Genomic DNA, 26,501 nt, shown 5'->3' on the forward strand with positions numbered 1-26,501 from the left:
ACCCTAAAAACTACCACACATATATTTAGACCAATCATGACAATATGGGACTCAAAAGATATGTATTTAGGATAAGAAAACGTATCTTATATCCAATTGTCGGACCAAGTGTTAGGGAGACCACCCCAATCCCCAAAACACCCTTAAATCTGACATATTTACCGACCACGGCAATATGGGACTCAAATGAAAGGTATTTGCGAGTAGAATTCGAATCTAATATCCAAATGTGGTACCAATTTTTCGGGGGTCCACCCCTTCCCCAAAACACCACCCAAACAGGACTTATTTTCTTACCATGGGAATATGGGGTTTAAATAAAAGGTGTTTCAGTGTAGAATACGAATCTGATATCCAGGTATACGACCAAGTGGCCTCTTCTCCCCAAAGCATCACCCAAAGGGGACAAATTTACGACCATAGCAACAGGGGGCTCAAATAAAAGGTCTTTGGGAGTAAAGAACGAATCTGATATCAATATTCGAGGAAAGTGTCTATGGGGTCACCCCACACCCACAACACCACTTTAATAGGAAGTATTTGCTGACTATTGCAATATGAGGCTCAAATAAGAGGGTTTTTAGAGTAGAACACGAATCCGATATATATTTTCGAGGCCAACTCACAGAGTGCCCCCCTATCCCCCAAAACACTCCCAATTCGGCCATGTATGCCGACTATGGAAATATGGGGCTCAAATTAAAGGTATTTGGGAGTAGATCACGTATCTGATATCAACATTATGGACAAACTGTCCAGGGGATATCCCACCACCATAACAACCCCCAAATAGGATGTATTTGCTATCTTAGAGAGCAAATACGTCCTATTGGATCTTAAAGAGAGCGTGGAACTAAATATTTATAGTTTTAAGGGCCAATACCCCAAACCAGACATATTTGCTGACTTTTGCAATAAGGAGGTTAAATGAGATAAAAAAAATGAATTTGATGTCCAATTTTGAGGACAATGGCAATATGGGGTTTAAATAGATGATATATAGATATATGTGAATGGAGCACGTTGCTGATATATGTTGCGGGCTTAGTTTTTGAAGGACCACCCCAATACCCAAAACACACTTAAATCGGGCATATTTACCGACCATGTCAATGTGGAGCTTAAATGAAAAGTTTTGGGGGGTACAGTAAGAATTGATACCCACTTTCGGGACCAATTTTCTAGGGGTCTACCCCTTTCCCAAAATACCCCACAAACAGCAATTTTTTACTGACCATCGCAATATGGGGCTCAAAAAAAAGTATTTAGGAGTAGAATACGAATTTGATATCTAAATGTAGGACCATGTCTTTAGGCCATCACACCTTTCCTTTCCCAAAACACCCCCAAAGGTTGAAAATTTTTCTACCATGCCAATATGTGGCTCGAATGAATGGTATTTGAGATTAGAAAACGAATTTCATAACCTATTTTGGGGCCATGTGTTTGTGGGACGCCTCATCCTGTAAACTCCCTGTAAATCCATGGCAATATGGGGTTAAAATAAATGGTATTTGAGAGAAGAGCACGATCTGGGGGACCATCTCACCTCCGAAAACACCCCTAAATCAGACATCATGAGAATATCAGGTTGACATAAATGTTTTAATAATGGAGTACACCTTACATGCAAACTTAAATTCGTAGATCAATAGAGATCATATGGGATTCAGATAAAGACACTTATATAGTTAAACTGTTAGTCACGCGATATACTATTTTCGTAGCATGGTATTTCACTAAGGTAGGCCACCGTAGCGCAGAGGTTACCATGTCCGCCTATGACGCAGAACCGCCTGGGTTCGAATCCTGGCGGGAACAACAGAAAATTTTTCAGTGGTGGTTATCCGTTCCTAATGCTGGCGACATTTGTGAGGAACTTTGCGATGTAAAAACTTCTCCCCAAAAAGGTGTTGCTCTGCGGCACGGCGTTCCGTCTCGGCTATAAAAAGTAAGTCCCTTATCATTGAGCTTTAAATTGAATCGGACTGCACTCATTGATATGTGAGAAGTTTGCCCCAGTTCCTTAATGGAATGTTCATGGGCAAATTTGCATTTGCATATTTCACTAAAAGCTCTTTAATTGTCGAAAATAAATATTCAAAGGGCAATTTTTCTCCATATAAAGTAAAAGAAGGCGCAGCGGAGCGGGCCCGGTCCTGCTAGTAACCATCAAATCTCCACAAATTTGAAATTTTGTACAAATTTCTTTTCACTCTTGTCACTGCTTTTAATCCTTTACCCTTTCTCTAAATTTTAAAATTTGTGTAAAAACCCACCTAATGTGACCACACATCGAAGACATTGTTTACAATATTTGTAGCACACACACACACACATACTCTTGCATGCCCTTTTGTTTACATACCTGTATAAAATGTCATCAGCCTTAGTCAACAAATTGAGTTTGTCACCAACACTCGGTGAACTCGCTGGGGAGCCAGTGGCTCCCACATGGCTGCCCTCTGCGGCATCCGCATGTTGTTGCCACGCAGCAGGACTTCCACGCATAGAAGATTTCCTTGTTGGCCAACGTTGATAGCCATTGAGTTGTGCGAGTATTTCAACGTTATTGTCAAAGTCAAAGTCCTTATCTGCATCTCCATCTTCATCATCATTGGTATTAGCTTTAGCTTTAAGAATCCTTTGTTTTAGGCCTGTTGATAGTCCCAATTGATGGATTGCTTTACTTACCTTTGTTTTTGTGGGTGCATTGTTGCTGCCATTTTTCGATTTCCTTCAGACGTTCAGCATGGCGCCGGGGATCATGGCGTGAGGGGAATTTAAAAGCACAACAATGAAAGGAATGCGTCAAATGAGCCTTTTGTAAATTCTGCAAAGAGGTGCGACAGGAAGAAAAACACATACATCAATGTTTTACAAAGTCAAAGGCCATTGACATGTGTGTTTATTTAGAATTTTATTTTTTTTAATAATTTCTTCACATTACCTTAAAGTTATAAATGGAAGGTATGGTCTTGAGTGTGTGGGTATTTTCAATACGCAGTACTTCAATATCCTGTAAGCCAGCCGAGGGCAAACGTACCAGGGATGTACTTGAGAGATCTCTGAGAAAAATGGCAAAAGCAAAATAAAAAGGATTAAAAAAATCCAATACTGCAGATTTTATGGGAGTAACTTGAAAAAAATTTGTCTACTATCATCTAAGGATAGAGAAAAACTACATGGGGATAAGAAAACCAAGACAACATTAGGGATAAAGAATCAAAGAAAATAGCCCTTTGGCTTTTTTTTGTGCTTAGAATTTCTGTAGAAGTTCAATGCTGTTGTTCAACTGCAACTGCATAACATTCAAGTATTGAACAGTTGGGCATTGATTCCTTATCCCTAAAACTTTTCCAGGTTTTATGACTACAATATTGGTTTTGTCTACTCACAATTCCTGCATGCTCATGCCATTGAATGCATTCAAATGCACCTCTCGTAAATTTCGATTTTCTTTTAGAATGCTATCAAAATAAACGTTAAAAAAAAAAAAAAAAAAAACAAAAAATAAATATCCAATATATATCCAATTTTATTTATTGGGTTGCCCAAAAAGTAATTGCGGATTTTTTAAAAGAAAGTAAATGCATTTTTAATAAATCTTAGAATGAACTTTAATCAAATATACTTTATTAACACTTTTTTCTAAAGCAAGCTAAAAGTAACAGCTGATAACTGACAGAAGAAAAAATGCAATTACAGAGTCACAAGCTGTGAAAAAATTTGTCAACGCCGACTATATGAAAAATCCGCAATTACTTTTAGGGCAACCCAATACTATACTCACAGTGTGGCTATTTGGGAGCCATAAAATGCCGAATCATCTATGTAACTTATATAATTATTTGCTAAAATTCTACAAAAAAAAAATCCAACATGCTAAGTCTAAATTTGATTGAAGCCATAAGAAATATGCGTTAACTTACAATTGATCAGTCTTTATTTTTATTGATTTTGATTCAATTCGAGTGATGTGATTATTATCGAGATCTCTGAAAATGAAATAATCGCCATAATATTTCCTGTTTTGCTCATTGGGATAGGCAACACAAAGAGCGGGTATGCGTTCCAAAAAACAAAAACTGTTTGATGTTTTGGGACACCCTAATATACATATACTTACAACATTTTCAATATATTTGTCGATGGCAAATATGTTAAGTCAGGTATTTGCTTCAATCCGCTATTTATAATTCGACTGTAATGAAAAAAAAAAGAATTTTTTTACAACTATAGAAACATTTTCAAGTTAAAGCGTGCTAATTGGGGCCGGGGCGAATCTTGGGAACCCACAACCATGGATCCTACTAAAATATGGAAGCTATATCAAGTTATAGAACGATTAAGATCATAGTTGGCTCAGTTGTTGCAAGTTGTAACAGAACACTATATGCACTATTTCAGCCAAATCAGACAAAATCGCGATTTATAAGGGCTCAAGAAGTCAAATCCGGAGATCGGTTTAAAATGGGAGCTATATCAGGTTCTTCACCGATTTAATTTACTACCTGACACAGTTGTTGAGCATATTAACAAAACACCATGTGCAAAATTTCAGCCAAATCGGATGAAAATTAAGGTTTTCAGGGGCTCAAGAAGTCAAATCGGGAGATGGATTTATATGGAAGCTATATCAGGTTCTTGACCGATTTGAACTTGGCACAATTGTTGAGAATCATAACGGAAAACAAATGAGAGCACTTCTTGTTCCGATGATAAAGGGTGATTTTTTTGAGGTTAGGATTTTCATGCATTAGTATTTGACAGATCACGTGGGATTTCAGACATGGTGTCAAAGAGAAAGATGCTCAGTATGCTTTGACATTTCATCATGAATAGACTTACTAACGAGCAACGCTTGCAAATCATTGAATTTTATTACCAAAATCAGTGTTCGGTTCGAAATGTGTTCATTCACCGTAACGTTGCGTCCAACAGCATCTTTGAAAAAATACGGTCCAATGATTCCACCAGCGTACAAACCACACCAAACAGTGCATTTTTCGGGATGCATGGGCAGTTCTTGAACGGCTTCTGGTTGCTCTTCACTCCAAATGCGGCAATTTTGCTTATTTACGTAGCCATTCAACCAGAAATGAGCCTCATCGCTGAACAAAATTTGTCGATTCACTGAAAATGATTTCACTGATAATGATTCACTGAAAATGATTTGCAAGCGTTGCTCGTTAGTAAGTCTATTCATGATGAAATGTCAAAGCATACTGAGCATCTTTCTCTTTGACACCATGTCTGAAATCCCACGTGATCTGTCAAATACTAATGCATGAAAATCCTAACCTCAAAAAATCACCCTTTATAATGGCGCAGTGGTAAACTATTGCCCACTCCATGGAAAATGCTGCGAAATCCGTACTTGGGTACCGGAAGCCTCCTCCAAAAAACCTATGGTACGACCAAGAGTGTCGAGATGCTACTGAAGCCAAGAATGCGGCATATAGAGCAACCCTGCAATCAGTAGCAGCGCGCCAGATGAAGGAGAGGTATCGGGAGAAAAGGAGAGAGGAGAAACGTCAATTCCCCAAAAAGAAAAAGGAAATGGAAAGACGTGAGTGCGAGCGAATTGAGATGTACAGGAGTCAGAATGAAGTCCGGAAATTCTACCAAAGAATTAAACACCAAACTGATGGCTTTGGTGCAGGCACATCCTCCTGAAAGGAAGGAAACCTGGTAACTGACACAGATAACATGCTGAGGATATGGAAAGAACATTCTACCCAACTGCTAGTGTCCGATGTTGGCGGCGAAGAGGATACCGCAGAACCAATCCCTGATGATGGTATAGAATGTTTAACTCCTAGTCAGAATGAGGTTCAAGTAGCAGTAACCCGACTAAAGAACAACAAGCCAGCAGGAGCCGACCGGTTACCCGCTGAACTATTTAAGACCGGAGGCGATTCGCTGATAAGGCGTATGCATCAGCTTATCTTCACAATCTGGTTAGAAGAACGCATACCCGATGATTGGAACCTCAGCATACTATGTCCCGTACACAAGGAAGGAGACAAGACGAAATGTGTCAACTACAGAGGAATAAGTCTCCTCCCCATAGCATACAAGATAATCTCGAGCGTACTGTGCGAAAGATTAAAACCTAAAGTCAATGAGATAATTGGGTCCTATCAAGGCGGCTTTATACCTGGTACATCCACCCTGGACCAGATATTCACACTGCGCCAAATCCTGGAAAAGACCCGAGAAGGACAAATCAACACCTACCACCTCTTTCTTGAATACAAAGCCGCCTTCGATAGCCCTTTACGTTCAAAGAAATTTCAAGCCATGTCTAAGTTTTGGTATTCCTGCAAAATTAATAAGACTCTGCGGGATGACACTTGCTGATACGCGTTCCTCAGTAAGAATAGGAAAGAATCTCTCCGAACCATTTAGTACCATACGAAGTTTCAGACAAGGAGACATCCTATCGTGTGATCTCTTTAATATCCTGCTGGAGAAGATTATACGAGATGCAGATGTGAATAGATATGGCACACTAATCACAAGAGAACACATGCTACTCGCCTATGCCGACGATATCGATATCATAGGTCGGTCACCTGAAGTAGTAGTAGTCTTTGAAAGTATCGGAAGAGGGTCAGTGAAAATGGGTCTGGCAGTAAATGGAGATAAGACGAAATGGATGGTTTCAACTCCCAAAAAGCCTTGCACAACCGAGCAGATAAAGAAAATGGAGAAAATTGGGAACCACAACTTTGAGATAGTCAGTAACTTCATCTACCTCGGCACCGCCGTAATCGAAACAAATGACACCAGTTTTGAGATAAAGCGAAGAATAATACTGGCAAACAGATGCTACTTTGGACTAAGTAAGCACTTTGGACTAAGTCAGCAGTTTAGAAACAAGGCCACCTCTCGACAGACGAAGACTACACTTTACAAGACACTGATACTACCCGTGCTGTCATGTGGTTCTGAAGCATGAGTACTTGTGAAAGCAGATGAGGTAGTGCTTGGAGTATTTTAGAGAAAGATTCATCGTAAAAAATATGGACCAGTTTGCGTTAACGGAGAATATAGGCGACGTATGAACCACGAGCTGTATGAGCTGTATGACAACGATAGCATAGTTACACGCATCAAAATACAACGGCTGCGTTGGCTAGGTCATGTTGTCGGAATGGATGAAGAAGCTCCAGCAAAGAAGCCTTTTGAAGGCAAACACGGTGGTACACGCAAACCGGGAAGACTAAAAGCCCAATGGAAAGATCAAGTTGTGGGAGACACCTCGAAACTTGGTGTCAGGGATTTTAGAATGAGCGCAGAAGATCAAGGCGCTTGGAATCCTATTCTACGTTCGGCTTGTGGAACAAATATTCTGTGATAGCCAATTAAAGTAAAGTAAGTAACGGAAAACAAGTAAAAGCGTGCTAAGTTCGGCCGGGCCGAATCTTATATACCCTCCACCATGGATCGCATTTGTCGAGTTCTTTTTCCGGCATCTCTTCTTAGGCAAAACAGGATATAAGAAAAGATTTGCTCTGCTATTAGAGCAATATCAAGATATGGTCCGGTTTGGACCACAATTAAATTATATGTTGGAGACCTGTGTAAAATGTCAGCCAATTCGAATAAGAATTGCGCTCTTTGTGAGCTCAAAAAGTAAAATAGAGAGATCGATTTATATGGGATCTGTATCGGGCTATGGACCGATTCAGACAATAATAAACACGTATGTTGATGGTCATGAAAGAATCCGTCGTACAAAATTTCAGGCAAATCGGATAATAATTGCGACCTCTAGAGGCTCAAGAAGTCAAGATCCCAGATCGGAACCGATTTGAACGATATTTGGCACAGTTGTTGGATATCATAACAAAATACTACGTGCCAAAATTCATTCAAATTGGATAAGAATTGCGCCTTCTAGAGGCTCAAGAAGTCAAGATCCCAGATCGAATTATATGGCAGCTATAGAAGGTTACGGACCGATTCGGATAAGAATTGCGCACTCTAGAGGCTCAAGAAGTCAAGACCCCAGATATGGCAGCTATATCAGGTTATGAACCGATTTGAACCATACTTGGCACAGTTGTTGGATATAATATCGAAACACGTCGTGCTAAATTTCATCCCAATCGGATAAGAATTGCGCACTCTAGAGGCTCAAGAAGTCAAGACCCAAGATCGGTTTATATGGCAGCTATATCAAAACATGGACCGATATGGCCCATTTACAATACCAACCGACCTACACTAATAAGAAGTATTTGTGCAAAATTTCAAGCGGCTAGCTTTACTCCTTCGTAAGTTAGCGTGCTTTCGACAGACAGACGGACGGACGGACGGACATGGCAAGATCGACATAAAATTTCACGACGATCAAGAATATATATACTTTATGGGGTCTCAGACGAATATTTCGAGTAGTTACAATCAGAATGACGAAATTAGTATACCCCCCATCTTATGGTGGAGGGTATAACAATGTGCAAAAAACAAAATGCCAAATCGGACAAAAATTGCGGCTTGCAGGGGCGCTATATTAAGTTATATACTGATTTAGACCGAGCTTGGCTCAGTTTAACAACTGAATAACAGAACGCTACATGCAAAATTTCCGCCCAATCGGACAAAAACAATGTGGCTTCTCCAACTTTAAAAGCCATATCGGATGAAATATATATATATATATATATATATATATATATATATATATATATATATATATATAGCAGCCATATCTAAATCTAAACCGATTTCGCTGAAATTTTGCACATATATTGGGACATCACAAAAACCACTTCATGCCAACTTTGGCAAAGATTGGACCAAAATTGTGGCATCTACAGCTTTAAACGAGCACATCGGATGAAAGGGAGCTACATCTAAATCTGGACCAATTTTTTTCAAAATCAATAGCGATCGTCCTTGGACCATATAAGAGACATATGCAAAATTTTTTGAAAATCGGACAACAAATGAGACCTGTACCTTGATTACAATTTTCATCTGATTTGGTTGAAATTTTGTAGAACGGCTTCTCCCATGACCTTTAACATACGTGGCCAATATGGTCTGAATCGATCTATAGCTTGATACAGCTCCCATATAAACCGATCTCCCGATTTTGCTTCTTGAGCCCCTACAAGGCGCAATTCTTATCCAAATGAACTGAAATATTACACAATGACTTCTACTATGGTCTTCAATGTTCAATTCACTTATGGGCCGAATCGGACTATAACATGATATAGCTTCAATATCATAACAGTTGTTATTCACTATTCTTTGTTTGCCTAAAGACATACCCCGCAAAGAACTCGACAAATGCGATCCATGGTGGAGTGCATATAAGATTCGGCCCGGCCGAACTTAGCACGCAGCTCTTACTTGTTATACCCACCACCGACGGATGGAGGTATATTCATTTTGTCATTCCGTTTGCAACACATCGAAATATCCATTTCCGACCCTATAAAGTATATATATTCTTGATCAGCGTAAAAATCTAAGACGATCTAGACATGTCCGTCCGTCTGTCCGTCTGTCTGTTGAAATCACGCTACAGTCTTCAAAAATAGAGATATTGAGCTGAAACTTTGCACAGAATCTTTTTTTTATCCATAAGCAGGTTAAGTTCGAAGATGGGCTAAATCGGACTATATCTTGATATAGCCCCCATATAGACCGATCCGCCGATTTAGGGTCTAATGCCCATAAAAGGCATATTTATTATCCGATTTTGCTGAAATTTGGGACAGTGAGTTGTGTTAGGCCCATCGACATCCTTCGTCAATTTGGCTCAGATCGGTCCAGATTTGGATATAGCTACCATATAGACCGATCCTCCGGTTAAGGGTCTTAGGCCCATAAAAGCCACACTTATTATCCGATTTTGCTGAAATTTAGGGCAGAGAGTTGTGTTAGGCTCTTCGACATCCATCGTCAATTTCACTCAGATCGGTCTAAATTTGGATATAGCTGCCATATAGACCGATCCTCCAATTTAGGGTCTTAGGGCCATAAAATCCACATTTATTATCCGATTTTGCTGAAATTTGGGACAGTGAGTTGTGTTAGGCCCCTCGATATCCTTATTCAATTTGGCCCAGATCGGTTCAGATTTGGATATAGCTGCCATATAGACCGATCTTTCGGTTTTTGGTTTTGGGGCCATAAAAGGCGCATTTATTACCCGATTTTGCTGAAATTTGGGACAGTGAGTTGCGTTTGGCCTATAAACGTCCTGCTTTAATTTGGCCCAGATCGGTTCAGATTTGGATATAGCTGCCATATAAACCGATCTCTCGGTTTTAGGTTTTGGGGCCATAAAAGGCGCATTTATTACCCGATTTTGCTGAAATTTGGGACAATGAGTTGTGTTAGGCCCCTCGATATCCTTATTCAATTTGACCCAGATCGGTCCAGATTTTGATATAGCTGCCATATAGACCGATCTCTCGGTTTTAGGTTTTGGGGCCATAAAAGGCGCATTTATTACCCGATTTTGCTGAAATTTGGGACAGTGAGTTGCGTTTGGCCTATATACGTCCTTTTTTAATTTGGCCCAGATCGGTTCAGATTGGGATATAGCTGCCATATAAACCGATCTCTCGGTTTTAGATTTTGGGGCCATAAAAGGCGCATTTATTAACCGATTTTGCTGAAATTTGGGACAATGAGTTGTGTTAAGCCCCTCGACATCCTTATTCAATTTGGCCCAGATCGGTTCAGATTTGGATATAGCTGCTATATAAACCGATCTCTCGGTTTTAGTTTTTGGGGCCATAAAAGGCGTATTTATTACCCGATTTTGCTGAAATTTGGGACAGTGAGTTGCGTTTGGCTTATCGACGTCCTTCTTTAATTTGGCCCAGATCGGTTCAGATTTGGATATAGCTGCCATATAGACCGATCCTACGATTTAGGGTCTTAGGGCCATAAAAGACGCATTTATTATCCGATGTCGCCGAAATTTGGGACAGTGAGTTATGTTAAACCCCTTTACATACCTCTGCATTATGGCCCAAATCGGTCCCCATTTGGATATAGCTTCCATGTAGACCGATATCTCGATTTAAAGTCTTAGCCCCATAAAAAGCGCATTTATAATCCAATGTCACTGAAATTTGACACAGCGATTTATGTTAGGCTCTTTGAGATCCGCGTCGTATATGGTTCAGATCGGTTTATATTTAGATACAGCTACTAAAAAGACCAATATTATGTTATACACAATTGAACAATGACTCGTTTTTAATAGTATTTGGTCCAAATCGGAACATGTAACTGCTATGGGACATAAGGTATGCAATTTTCACCGTATTTTGATGAAAGGTGGTTTACATATATAGCCGAGGTGGTGGGTATCCAAAGTTCGGCCCGGCCGAACTTAACGCCTTTTTACTTGTTTTTTTTTTAACAAGCTTAAAGAAAATTTTTTTCTCTACAAGCAATCAATTTTTTATTTCTTTTTTGTTTTGAGATTTTTTGCCTTAATGGAAAAAATCTTAACATAATTTTTTCCATTAACGCAAACTTCATATTGATGGTATGAAAAGTGCACTCAAAGCCTCTACACAAAAGTGTGTCAAAGGGCAATTTAGCCAATTTTCCCCAGCTCTCACAAGCAAAAGAAAATAAGGTCTTGAGCCAGGGGAATATTCATGTTCAAAGCGTATTGTCTCTGTCAACTGCAATTTATAAATATTTTATTATATTATATGTATACTTAAGTTTTTATCTTGCCCCTGCAATATGTGAAGCTCCATCAAATGTCTGTTTGCCATGGAAAGAAACAACTCCCTTCAACAAATATCCAATGGCCCATTAATGGCACTTAAACAATGTAAACTTACACTCCTATGGAAAGTAAAAAAAATCACCAGGATTCTAACCCTCTTCACATGGTATTGGCCCTTTAATGTCATGCTCGTACAATGTTAAGTGCTTTAATTTGTTGTCATTTGCACTAAACAAGCTGCACACATGTTTGATAAAAATAAATTTGAAAGAAAAACATCCATTGACGTGAAAATTGAAATCAAGTACCGCCTAAGTGCATGTGAAGTTTACGTGGGGTGTGAAAAGGATTTTTATCAGGGGATTTTGTATAATCTTCAATAGGATGTTGGCATACTGCGTTCCTATTCCTATATATTAAAAATGCATTTACTTTCTTTTAAAAAAATCCGCAATTACTTTTTGGGCAACCCTATAGTACCTTAAAATTTTATCCAAAGACCCTTCAATGTGTATACAAATCTGCTCAATAGAAAAGCAGAAGGCTGTAAAATCTTGTTGTACGCTCTAACTAAATAAACAATTCTTTGACATTCAAGCCAAGCAAATAGGAAATAATTTAAATATAAACTCTTTGTTGTCGCCCTCGTATATGGCTAAAATGCACTAATAGCCATTGAGTGATAAAATTGACTAAATCAGTTAATGCATTATAACATAGAAGGTAATTGCAAAATAATATCAACTTGGTAAGACCGAGCACAGGCTACAATCAGGGTCAGCAGGTGGCGGAGAGCTCAACGACCTCAAGATCAGCTGTAAAGAATAAGCAGCAAAAACGGCGAGGACCGACAACATGTTACAATAGGGCATTTTTACCCGACGACGTCTTCGCGAGATGGCGAACGGATGTCGCCAGTTGCATAAATATCCACTCACCAAGGTGCTCTGCAGATAGATGCTGCCTGGGGAGTAATGCCCCGTGGATTCACCAATCAAAGGGACTTCGATCCTGGCGCGTACACTGAAATAGAATTTTGATAACGCATTTGGATTGATGCTACGAGCTACGAGTAAAGAGTGATACCCCTCACGAAATGGTCGTTAAGACCAATGTCACCTTTCAATCATGGCAGGTTTTAGAGAACGTTATCTGCCTTTTAATCATTAAGTTGATGATATAGGTTCTGCTGAAATCTTATCCATATATATGTCCAACCGGAGGCCACCGTAGCGCAGAGGTTAGCATGTCCGCCTATGACGCTGAACGCCTGGGTTCGAATCCTGGCGAGACCATCAGAAAAAATGTTCAGCGGTGGTTTTTCCCTCCTAATGCTGGCAACATTTGTGAGGAACTATGCCATGTAATACTTCTCTCTAAAGAGGTGTCGCACTGCGGCACGCCGTTCGGACTCGGCTATAAAAAGGAGGCCCCTTATCATTGAGCTTAAACTTGAATCGGACTGCACTCATTGATATGTGAGGAGTTTGCCCCTGTTCCTTAATGGAATGTTCATGGGCAAAATTTGCAATATATGTCCGACCTGGCTCTGAACACAAGGATTCCAAAGTCTTATGTCAACCCTTACGAAAACCTCACTAACTTTAAATGGACCCTCGGCGCCAAAACTTAGGGCGACTACACTATTGGAGACAGATAACGGCTTCAAGTTGGTGCGCTATTGCACTGATGAAGACACCAATAAAGCAACCAGCAGGGAATCCGTTTTTAAGAGCACCAAGAAGACCTTGCGTAACAAGAGCTGTGGAAACATCGAGATCCTCGGCGAAGACCCTGGATGTTTTTAATAGCACCAAAAAGACCTTGCCTAACAAGACCTGTGGAAACATCGAAATCCTCGGCGAAGACCCTGGATGTTGCTGCAGAAGAAAGCATAACCACACCTCGCGACACTGCCACTGACGACGCAGATAAGGCTATTGAGTCGTGTCGCCTCGCCAGTAGTTCATATCGAAGGTAAAGTTCTTCTAAGAGAAAGTACAAGGAGAGTGCTGATAAACTCTCAGAAAGATAAGGCAGGCCATGGGTACACAGAGGAACATTAGAATGAACGTCCAAAAAGAAATTTCTGGATATCGTGGAAAGCTATCGAGAGTAACCCGTGTCCACTCATAGCCAGCAGCCAAAATGACGGGAGTGCATCGAGCATAGTTATATACCGGCAAGACTGCTAAGAAAAAAAGGCTAGTGGACAGTCTGTTCATCAGCGGCAAATCGAAAGATGAACAGGGAGATACTAAGCTACCTACAAAACAGAAAGAAAGAGAGAGAGAGAGGGATATAAGCGACCTGAGGCTCAGAAAGTCGCCAAAAAAAGAAGTAAAAGCGTGCTAACTTCGGCCGGGCCGAATCTTGGGACCACCATGGTATCTGCTAAATTATAGGAGCTATATCTGGTTATAGACCGATTTGGACCGTACTTGGCACAGTTAGTGCGGCGCATAACATAAAATGCCAAATCGGATAAAAATCGCGACTTGTACGGCCTCAAGAAGTCAAATGAGGTGATGGGTTTATATGGGAGCTATATCATGTTCTTGACCGATTTGACACAGTTGTTGGGAGTTGGAGAACACAATGTGCAAAATTTCAATCAAATCACATGAAAACTGAGGCTCCCAGGGGCTCAAGAAGTCAAATGGGGCGATCGGTTTATATGGGAGCTATACCAGGTTATAGACTGATTCGGACCATACTTGGCTCACTTGTTGACAATCATAACACAACACTATGAGCAAAATTTCAGCCAAATCGGACGAAATCGAGGCTTCCAGGGGTTCAAGAAGTCAAAGCGGTAGCTATATCAACTTATAGACCGATTTGGACAGTACTACAATTTAGACCGAACATTGATATTACCGCAAGTACCTACACAAAATGGGAATTAGTGGATGATGAAAAAAAAAGTTTTCCACTGGTGTGACTACGTTGCCCAAAAAGTAATTGCGGATTTTTCATATAGTCGGCGTTGACAAATTTTTTCACAGCTTGTACAGAGTCACAAGCATTGCATTCTTTCTACTGTCAGTTATCAGCTGTTACTTTTAGCTTGCTTTAGAAAAAAAGTGTAAAAAAAGTATATTTGATTAAAGTTCATTCTAAGCATTATTAAAAATGCATTTACTTTCTTTTAAAAAATCCGCAATTACTTTTTGGGCAACCCAATAGAAGAACAGATTGGTGAATAAGAGCGAAAAACATAACAAAGAAGATGTACAGCAGGGAGTATAGTTGGAGATGCGTAATAAATGATATTGAAAAGATTTTCAGGACAAAGAAAAGAGACCTTGAAGCGACATCAATGATATAGCAACTGATATATGGAAAGTGCACCTGAAGGCAGAAACACTGGGACATATGGTATAAGTGCCACAAGGGGATCCGCCTCGAAGTAATGCGAGATCGGGGTAAGGTGGATAATATATCCCGAGAGATTGGGTAGGTTTTAAGTTGGTGGAGACTGAGCCCAGCAAGCGTCGAGAGGCGACGCACAGTGGTATAATAATAAACATGTAAAAGCATGCTCAGTTCAGCCGGGTCGAATCTTACATACCCTCTACCATGGATCGCATTTGTCGAGCTCTTTTTAGGCAAACGAAGAATAAAAGAAAACAAGTTATGGTTCATTTCGGACCATAATTGAACTGAAAATTGGAGACCATAGTAGAAGTCAGGGTGTAAGAATTGCGCACTTAAGGGGATGACGCAGTAAAATAGGGAGATCGGTTTATAGGGGAGCTACATTAGGCTATAAACCGATTCAGATCATAATAAACACGTATGATAAAGGTCATGAGAGAAGCCGTTGTACATAATTTCAGCTAAATCGGATAATAATTGCGCCCTCTAGTGGCTCAAGAAGTCAAGACCCCAGATCGGTTTATATGGCAGCTATATCAGGTTATGGACCGATTTGAACTATTCTTAGCACAATTGTTGAAAGTCCTAACAAAACATGCAAAATTTCAGCCATATCGTATAATAACTGAGTCCTCTAGTGGCTCAAGAAGTCAAGACCCAAGATCGGTTTATATGGCAGCTATATCAGGTTATAGACCGATTAAAATATACTCAGCACAGTTGTTGGAAGTCCTAACAAAACACCTCATGCAAAATATCAGCCAAATCGAATAAGAATTGCGCCCTCTAGAGGCTCAAGAAGTCAAGACCTAAGATCGGTTTATATGGCAGCTATATCAGGTTATGGACCGATTTGAACCATACTCAGAACAGTTCTTGGAAGTCATAATAAAACAACTCATGCAAAATTTCAGCCAAATCGGATAAGAATTGCGCCCTCTAGAGGCTCAAGAAGTCAAGACCCAAGATCGGTTTATATGGCAGCTATATCAAAACATGGACCGATATGGACCATTTACAATCCCAACCGACCTACACTAATAAGAAGTATTTGTGCAAAATTTCAACCGGCTAGCTTTACTCCTTCGAAAGTTACCGTGCTTTCGACAGACAGACGAACGGGCATGGCTAGATCGACATAAAATGTCACGACGATCAAGAATATATATACTTATGGGGTCTCAGACGAATATTTCGTGTAGTTGCAAACAAAATGACGAAATTAGTATAACCCCATCCTATGGTGGAGGGTATAAAAAGATGTCGAAAGTCCTGACAGAACTCACTGTCCCAAATTTTGATGAAATTGGACAATAAATGCGCCTTTAATAGGCCCAAGACTTTAAATCGAGAGATCGGTCGATATGGCAGCTATATCCAAATATGAAGCGATCTCGGCCAAATTGAAGAAGGCTGTCGAATTGAAGAAGGCTTACACAACTCATTGTCCCAAATTTCGGCTTAATCGGACAATAAATGCGCCTTTTATGGGCTGAAGATATTAAATCGAGAGATCGGTCTATATGGCAACTATATCCAAATCTGAACAGATCTGGTCCAACTTCAAGAAAGAGGTCGAGTGGGCTAACGCAACTCACTGTCTTAAATATCAACAAAATCGGACAATAAATGAGGCTTTTATGGGCCTAAAACCCTTAATCGGCAGATCGGTCCATATTTTAGCTATATCAAGATATAGTCTGATATAGCCATCTTCGAACTTAAACTGTCTATTGACGAAAAAAGATCTGTGCAAAGTTTCAGCTCAATATCTCTACTTTCAAAGACTGTAGACAGACAGACGGACTGACCGTCGGATGGACGTGGCTAGATTGTCTTAGATTTTTATAACGATCAAGAATATATTGTATATACTTTATAGGGTCCGAAATGGATATTTCGATGCGTTGCAAACGGAACGACAAAATAAATGTACCCTATCTGTCGGTGGTGGGTATAATAATATAAATTTTATTAATTGATTACGCCGCTTTTATTTATAGTTTGATATGATTTTCCCTAAAATTATTGCATTTTTAATCAATAGGACTTATCCCATTTTCTCCTCTAAACCATAATGTGTTAAGTGGAAGCAAAATAAACTTTGCAGATTAACGATGTAAACACGTTCCCCTTATATACACATGTGCATAAAAATATTTTTGTTTAGTCTATATACGTTCGAATGGGGGAAAAATAGCTTTAAGTGCCTTTCTATATTCAAAATTACAGCTAAAATTAACAGCATGGGCCAATTATTGAGATACAAATTAGCAATAACTAACCACATCCTGTGAAAAGATAAATTATAATAAAAACAAGTAAAAATGTTCTAAATTGGGCCAAAGCCGAATCTTAAATACCCTCCACCATGGATCGCATTTGTCGAGTTCTTTTCGCGGCATCTCTTCTTAGGCAAAAAAAGGATAAAAGAAAAGATTTGCTCTGATATTAGAGCGATATCATGATATGGTCCACAATTCAATTATATGTTGGAGACCTGTGTAAAATGTCAGCCAATTCGAATAAGAATTGCGCCCTTTGGGGGCTCAAGAAGTAAAATAGAGAGATCGATTTATATGGGAGCTGTATCAGGCTATAGACCGATTCAGATCATAATAAACACGTGCGTTGAAGGTCATGAGAGAAGCCGTTGTAAAAAATTTCTTCCAAATCGTATGAGAATTGCGCCCTCTAGAGGCTCAAGAATTCAAGATCCCATATCGGTTCATATGGCAGCTATAGAAGGTTACGGACCGATTTGAACAATACTTGGCACAGTTGTTGGAAGTCATAGCGAAACACATCGTGGAAAATTTCATTCCAATCGGATAAGAATAGCGCCCTCTAGAGGCTCAAGAAGTCAAGACCCAAGATCGGTTTATATGGCAGCTACATCAAAACATGGACCGATATGGCCCATTTATAATCCCAACCGACCTACACTAATGAGAAGAATTTTTGCAAAATTTCAAGCGGCCAGCTTTACTCCTTCGAAGGTTAGCGTGCTTTCGACAGACTGACGGACGGACAGACGAACGGACATGGCTAGATCCACATAAAACGACACGACGATCAAGAATATATATACTTTATGGGGTCTCAGACGAATATTTCGAGTAGTTACAAACAGAAAGACGAAATCAGTATACCCCAATCCTATGGTGGAGGGTATAACAAGTAAAAATGTTCTAAAATGGGCCGAAGCCGACTCTTATATACCCTCCACCAAGGATTATATTTGTCAAGAGATAGATTTATATGGGAACTTTATCAGATTATGGAATGAATCTAGCCACATTGGTTAAAATGATGGGTGATCGCAAAAGAGATAAGATAGACGGCCTCTAATGGCTAAAGAAGTCAAATCCTGAGATGGGTTTATATAGAAGCTGTATAAGGTCATAAACCAATTTGAGCCGTACTTGGCAGAATTGTTGCAGGTCATAATTATCCCAACCGACTGGCATTAATAACAGATATTTGTGCAAAATTTTGAGCGGCTGGTTTCGGCAGACGGACATACATGGCTAGATCGACCTAAAATGTCATGGCGATCAGGAAAGTACATCACCTAATGGTAACCAAGACCAATATTTCAAGGTGTTACAAACGGTATGACCAAGTAAGTATACCCCCATCCCATGGTGGAGGGTTTATAAATCAAATTAATCTGCAGCCTCAAATACAAATGCAAACCACAAAACTGTTACTAATCAAAATGCTTGTGACATATTTACACACATTTTTTCTGTAGCAGAGGCTACAATGCATTCCCAAGATTTCAAATAAACATCCAAAAGTTATTCGAACGCATTCCTGGAAGAAATAACATGAGAAATTTCTTGGAACCAAATGTCATCTGGTTAAAGTATAGCAAACAATTCAGATCTTAAAGTGAACAAGTAACTAGTGAAAACAATTCAAGTTCAGCTGGCCAGAATCGTATATACCATTTGCCATTTATTTGGATTGGATTAATAGCCATACGAGTATAGCCGTATGATCTGTATTGAAGTCCTGGTCAGAATGACAGAACATTTTATTTCGTGTGTATCCCCTTGCTAGGTTAGGTTAGGTAAGAGTGGCAGTCATTTACAGACTCACTTAGACAATTTTAAGTCCATTGTGATATCACAGTAGCGAGTCACAAGAGTTCCATCCGCCAGATTCTAAAAAACCCATGTTATATTATTTTGATACCTACCACCATTAAAAGGGGGTATACTTATCTGATCATTCCATTAGTATGGGTTGCCCAAAAAGTAATTGCGGATTTTTTAAAAGAAAGTAAATGCATTTTTAATAAATCTTAGAATGAACTTTAATCAAATATACTTTTTTTACACTTTTTTCTAAAGCAGCTGATAACTGACAGAAGAAAGAATGCAATTACAGAGTCACAAGCTGTGAAAAAATTTGTCAACGCCGACTATATGAAAAATCCGCAATTACTTTTTGGGCAACCCAATAATATTTTGAAATATTACTCTAGGACCTCATAAAGTATATATATTATTGATCGTCTTGACATCCTAAATAGATCTAACCTCTGTCTAACCTCATCAGGCGGACAGGTCGAACGAATAACGATATCCGCTTGCAAATGTGCCAAATAGGTTATGATTTGGATATAGCGCCCATGTAAACCGACACAACAATATGACTTCTAGAGCCACGATTGGTCTGAAATTTTGAATGTTGTTGTTGTAGCAGTTTTTTCGTCTACTTGTTCCTGTTGAATATCCAGATCCAGGAACTCTGCGACTTAGGTGGAGTGCGTCCAGAGGGATCTGGGTCTGGGCCTGAGACGAGTGGATCTAAGTGGACAGTTATACAAGTGACGTGTGGCCTGCACGTTGGCATCAATCCTAGCTCTGTAAGAGATGAGGCCGCTGCATCTGCAGGAAAGCAATCGAACCAGAATATATATATATATATATATATATATGAGAGCTAGATCTAAAACTGAACCGATTTTTATGATGTCGAGAGTCATAAGAAAATTCATACTGCAGAATTTCGGGGGAATCGGTTAACAAATGACCATTTTATTGCATTATTACTGCAAATCGGGCGAACATATATATCGGAGCTATATCCACATCAGAACCGATTTTTTCCAATTTCAATAGGCTTCGTCTTTAGGCCAAAAACATGTCCGTTTCTAATTTTTAGATGACGATGAAAGCTGCGACCTGTACTTTGAACACAAAATAACATGGACAGGCGGACAGACAGACAGACGGACATAGCATAATCGAATCAGAAAGTGATTCTAAGTCGATCGGTATACTTATCAATGGGTATATCTCTCTTCATTCTGGGTATTACAAACAAATGCACTAAGTTATATTACCCTGTATCACAGTGGTGGCGTAGGGTATAAAAAATATACCAATATGTTATAAAAGGTGTTCCAACGTTAGGCGTCAGAATTTGGTAACCTTTTTAACGATGTCTAAAACTTTTCAATCGTTGTAAGTCCAATAACTCATAAACCGTTAGAGATATACGCATGTTTATTGTAGGGTGTTACGAGCTCTATCTTTTGAAATTAGGCCGTTCGGTCCATAAATGACTGTTTGGCAAGCAGAACAAAATGCAACATACTCGAGGTGACCAATTTTCTAGCTCCATGGATAGGCCTCTGGACCCAATAGGGTCCCCAAATTGTGCACATTTATTGAAAAACAACCCCAACATTGACTATTTTAAGTTTCGTATACATATCTCTAGCCGTTCAAAAGTTCCAAAATTATTTCCAAAAATTTTCGGTTTGGCAACACTGTGCGATGTAGAGGTTCTATCGGGGTCCAATACCCTGAATGATTTTGCGCCACGAATGATATTCGTAACTTCCTTCGTGCTTGTTGATTACCCTGTTTATTTCCAGATTCAGCTGGCTGATTCTGGGGCCAGTGGGGTCCGTGTAATGAATCCCACCACAATCGTCTGCGGGTACTGCCGCCTGCACCGGGAAATTGGGCTATGAAGTCCGTTGCTCAGTCGATGGTGAGAATTATGGAAAGATTGTCTGATCTCAAAGAAATGACAGCTTGCCAGGATACGTCTCTCAGGAGATCAGGGGATGCAAAGGAAATGTCTGGCGAGCTGGCATCCTCATTTACTAATTTCGGGTCTGTAATCTTGCCCATTAACTGGGTCACAACTATCAACCCGCGGTATGTACACGTTGTACAGAGGCGTCCACATGTTGCGGATAGTGGAATGCTCCATATGGAGTAGCTGCAACTGCAGTCGCGGACAATCAGCGGTATCGAGTGGAGAGTCTCAGTGGGTGGACGGGCGGCACCGGCTCTTGCATAAATACTGGGTGCCAATGATCCTTGATATGACAAGGCGAGTTATTGGCGCCTTTAAATAACCAATGACCACTATGTGCCCGCGGCGTTCGGTCTTTTGGACCAGAACGAGCTTGCTCACCTACAAGAGCTTGACGAGGATCGTCAACTCCACATGCAAGTGGGGCTACAACAACGACAACGAAAGCCAAAGCCCCACCTTCACTCCGACTTCGATCCTTACGTAGCACATTGTATTCGTGACAACTGTCCAGACGGTAGATGTTCGTCGGCCTCGCCCAGGTTTGCATAATACCTTGCAACATAGTCATTGCGACTATACTCCCGAAGTGACATAAGGCCAAAGCAAGATCGGAAATGCACCCATTCCATGCAACGGGGCAAACTAAAATTTGTCCTTGGGGCAAACTAAAATTCACGTTCCGTGGCTCGTTATCATTCGCCTTTGATGGCAAAATGTCTCCCACGATCGTCTTTGGACCGATGATGGCATCAGCCCACCATTAAAAATCATTAAATGTAGCAGATCTCTCAAAAAAATGGCTGAACAGTTCAAAATTCACCTGTTCTGGGTGCCGGGCCATAGAGATAGATCGGGAAATTGTAGAACAGACGAGCATGCGAGACTAGGAACTACTTTCATATTCCAGGGGAACTGCAATCTGTGGGTATGCCTCTAACGGCATGAAAGCTAGTTCTTCAGGATCAGGCCTTAAGGTTAATTATGGATGGTAACCAAAGAGGGTATATGAAGACTGCAAAATTATGTGGTCTAATCTAAACTTAAAGAGGTCCACTGCATTGCTGTTGCTGGCTGCAACAGACGTCTCAGTCATTGTGTCCGTCATGACATGTCACTGTCTGATCGAAAACACGACTTTTGCAGAAGCTGTGAGCACGTCGAGGAAGAAGAGACTATAGAACAGAAAGAGTTCCACTTTAGGTTCTCATTTCTTTGAGAACTTGTCTGATTTTGCAGAAGTATACATTCGCAAGTTGTTGGGCTATTAAAAGCTCTCTGCATGGCGATCAACGTTAGGAACTTGAAGGCATCTTCCTTCTGCTGTTCTTGTGGTATTACAATGGACGAAAACTTCTAAGTGAGTCTGATGGCAGACTGCGACTTTAAGCTAACCTAACCTAAACTACACCAAACTAACGATAATTCTGGATGTTTAAACACACTTATCAATCAATGCTGCCACCCCGAAAAATTTAACTCGTACTTCACATCAGAATTTGATTAAGGTTAAATGGGTAGCCCATCATGAAAGCTGAGTTTACTCGGAGGTCAGTCTGGCCTATTGAGATACACTAATGATAAAAAAAGTATGGGTGGAAAGGTTAAGTAAATTTATGAAATATCTGAAATAGGAAGAAATTACCAGAGTCGGGGACCCTTCCGACACTAATCCTGAAATGCAAAAGTGACCTCGTGTATAAGGTTTCAACGCTTGCCCCATCTTAACCAACCCGTCGTATCCACGTATCTGAGGAAACTTCCTAGAGACATATCGCCGAAGATCGGAGAAAATTCGCCTTCTTAAGATGGGAACCCTGTGCCGCTGTAGACCCGATTATGAGCAGAGCAAGTGCATGATCCTTTCCCCTTCTTATGAAGACAGCTCCGCAGTGATCTTTATGTTGTATACCCATGTGAGCGGCCATATGGCCCATCGCACAGTTCCCTGTTATAACTTCTGAAAAGGTACCCAATGACCTCATATCAAAAGCGAGCAGTTCCTACGTCCTCTTCAGGTCAATGGTAAGTCAGAGTGTACAATCCGTTCGGCATCCATGAACAGATTCCCTGCACCGCATTGGCCACGCCTTTCTGATTCCATTTAGTCACGTTTGTATGGGTCATATCTGTTCATGTTTGGATATAGCCCCATATCAACCTATCCATCCATATGACTTCTTCAGCCCCTAGGGGGTGCAGTTCTTATTCGATTTAGATGATAGCTACCATTTTGATATAGCTCCCATATAAGATGGTCACTCCATAAGAACCCTTCAAACTTCAATTATTACTCCATTTTTCTGGCATTTTTGGCAGGAAAAAAAAATATATAATAGTCCTTTCCAAACATAATTTCAAAAGAAAATTTCCTTTTTCAAAAAGTTTTTTGACGTAAATCAAATTTCGAGGAAATTTTCCATTTTCAGCACACATCAAAAAGTAAACAATCACATGGCGAATTGTTTTCAGAATAATAAATTCAATACATACATGACTTTAATAGTATCCGATATGCCTTCAAAAACATCTTTGGATAAGAACTCCAACTTGGGTGCATGTGAAATATAGCTGGAATTATAACAACAAAAAAAAAGCCAATTACTTTTCAAAGAAATTCCTTTCTTTTAATCTGTATTATCTTTTTAAATAACTGTTTAAACTTACATGGTACGCAACCGTTTTAAATTGGCAAAAGCTCCATCCTGTATGGTCTCCAAGTATTTCAAATCTGTCAGCATACTGTGTGGGAGTGGAGAGGAAAATTGATTAAAAAACAGAGTATGAACAAAAAAGGCTTTTATCCTGCAATTAATCCAATACGACGGGAAAAATATTAAAAAACAAAATCACTTACATATCGGACAATGATGCATTGTAGACTTTTAAAGCTGTACTCCGCAGTCGTGGTAAACCAGCGGAAGCAATGGTTAACCTTTGCAATGGAATGGTTAAAGTTTGTGGCACTCTGGATAATGCTTCACCTTCGCAACGGCATTCAACTTCATCCTGTGCAAAATAAAAAAAATAAGTAATGAAGTTCAGTACGATAACAAAAGGGTAAGGTATATGGATTGGAACTCAACCAAAGAAGAGAAGTAAAAATAAATAAAAAAAAGTATGCACCTGTTCGTGCTTAAGGCTTAAGTTCCAGCAAAAATATGGAAAATTAATATGGCTAATATATAATACCTAACAACTTAAAGTATGAGTTGGACGATATGAAATTTCTGAAAATTTTTAGGGTGGAACACTTCGCCCGGAATATGGGATGGAATCCGTGCCACTATAGCCCATGTACGCTAAATGCCTGCGTTCGAAGTAGTCGAATATTTGTTTTCTAGTCTTTAATACCTTTAATTCGATACACATATTGTACCTATGTTTCCTTCCAGACCAACCTAGAATCTGTGAAAATTTTAGGAAAATCGGTTCAGCCGTTTTTGATTCTAGGGAACAAACAAACAAACCGAGTCCTATATAGTCATAATTGGATAATGTGCCCATTTAGGACGTTTTCGGAGGGTTGGTGTGCCTCCTTACTTCAATCTGATTTTGCTTGCCAGATTCGTAATCTACTCCCGAATACCTTTCATTTGAGCTCCATATTGATATGAATGTTCAATTTGTCTGCTTCGAGGAGTTTTGGGTTTGGAGCGACTTCCTGGCTACATGGCCCAATTTTTCATACCATATTCGCATTCCACCTTTTATTTAATACCCATATTATCATTAACGGTCCACTTTTGATTTTGGGTAGTGTTTTTGGATAACGGGAGAGGGTCCACACTCTTCTGATATCCAGAATACCATTCATTTGAGTCCCATATTGTCATGATCGTCCAATAATTCAGTTTCAGGGGGTTTTAGGGTTAGTACGGCTTCCCAGTTACTTGAACCCAGTTTTTATACCCTCCACCATAAGATGGGGGGTATACTAATTTCGTCATTCTGTTTGTAACTACTCGAAATATTCGTCTGAGACCCCATAAAGTATATATATTCTTGATCGTCGTGACATTTTATGTCGATCTAGCCATGTCCGTCCGTCTGTCCGTCCGTCCGTCCGTCCGTCCGTCTGTCTGTCGAAAGCACGCTAACTTCCGAAGGAGTAAAGCTAGCCGCTTGAAATTTTGCACAAATACTTCTTATTAGTGTAGGTCGGTTGGTATTGTAAATGGGCCATATCGGTCCATGTTTTGATATAGCTGCCATATAAACCGATCTTGGGTCTTGACTTCTTGAGCCTCTAGAGGGCACAATTCTTATCCGATTGGGATGAAATTTTGCATGACGTGTTTTGCTATGATATCCAACAACTGTGCCAAGTATGGTTCAAATCGGTCCATAACCTGATATAGCTGCCATATAAACCGATCGTGGGTCTTGACTTCTTGAGCCTCTAGCGTGCGCAATTCTTATCCGATCAGAATGAAATTTTGCACGACGTGTTTTGTTACGATATCCAACAACTGTGCCAAGTATGGTTCAAATCGGTTCATAACCTGATATAGTTGCCATATAAACCGATCTGGGGTCTTGAATTCTTGAGCCTCTAGAGTGCTCAATTCTTATCCGATTGAAATGAAATTTTACACGACGTGTTTTGTTATTATATCCAACAACAGTGCCAAGTATGGTTCAAATCGGTCCATAACCTGATATAGCTGCCATATAAACCGATCTTGGGTCTTGACTTCTTGACCCTCTGGAGGGCGCAATTCTTATCCGATTGGAATGGAATTTCGCACGACGTGTTTTGTTATGATACCCAACAACTGTGCCAAGTATGATTTAAATCGGTCCATAACGTGATATAGCTGCCATATAAACCGATCTTGGGTCTTGACTTCTTGAGCCTCTAGAGGGCACAATTCTTATCCGATTTGAATGAATTTTTGCACGAAGTATATTATGATATCCAACAACTGTGCCAAGTATGGTTGAAATCGGTTCATAACCTGATATAGCTGTCATATAAACAGATCTGGGGATTTGACTTCTTGAGCTTCTAGAGGGCGCAATTCCTATCCGATTTGGCTGAAATTTTGTACGACGGATCTTCTCATGACCATCAACAAACGTGTTTATTATGTTCTGAATCGGTCTATAGCCCGATACAGATCCCATATAAATCGTTCGCTCTATTTTACTTCGTGAGCCCCAATGGGCGCAATTCTTAAACGAATTGGCTGAAATTTTACACAGGTCTCCAACATATAATTTAATTGTGGTCCGAACCGGACCATATCTTGATATCGTTTTAATAGCAGAGCAACTCTTTTCTTATATCCTTTTTTGCCTAAGAAGAGATGCCGGGAAAAGA

The 26,501-nt window shown here is 39.9% G+C and overlaps 1 protein-coding gene across 5 annotated transcripts in view; it reads right to left on the reverse strand.

Moving 5' to 3' along the window:
• LOC106082845 (lutropin-choriogonadotropic hormone receptor) overlaps positions 1-26,501 on the reverse strand; it is a 178,418-nt gene that overhangs the window by 31,951 nt on the left and 119,966 nt on the right. For all 5 annotated transcript variants that reach the window (XM_059362421.1, XM_013245576.2, XM_013245577.2 and 2 more), the window contains 10 exons: positions 24,033-24,184; positions 23,843-23,917; positions 23,669-23,746; positions 4,130-4,204; positions 3,933-3,998; positions 3,794-3,862; positions 3,399-3,470; positions 2,951-3,068; positions 2,695-2,833; positions 2,369-2,633 (listed from right to left, as the gene is read on the reverse strand). In XM_059362421.1, the coding sequence (XP_059218404.1) occupies positions 2,369-2,633; positions 2,695-2,833; positions 2,951-3,068; positions 3,399-3,470; positions 3,794-3,862; positions 3,933-3,998; positions 4,130-4,204; positions 23,669-23,746; positions 23,843-23,917; positions 24,033-24,184 (1,109 nt within the window). The remainder of the gene's footprint in view (positions 1-2,368; positions 2,634-2,694; positions 2,834-2,950; positions 3,069-3,398; positions 3,471-3,793; positions 3,863-3,932; positions 3,999-4,129; positions 4,205-23,668; positions 23,747-23,842; positions 23,918-24,032; positions 24,185-26,501) is intronic.

Source organism: Stomoxys calcitrans, chromosome 2 (genome assembly GCF_963082655.1).
Source record: "Stomoxys calcitrans chromosome 2, idStoCalc2.1, whole genome shotgun sequence".
Taxonomy (NCBI): domain Eukaryota; kingdom Metazoa; phylum Arthropoda; class Insecta; order Diptera; family Muscidae; genus Stomoxys; species Stomoxys calcitrans.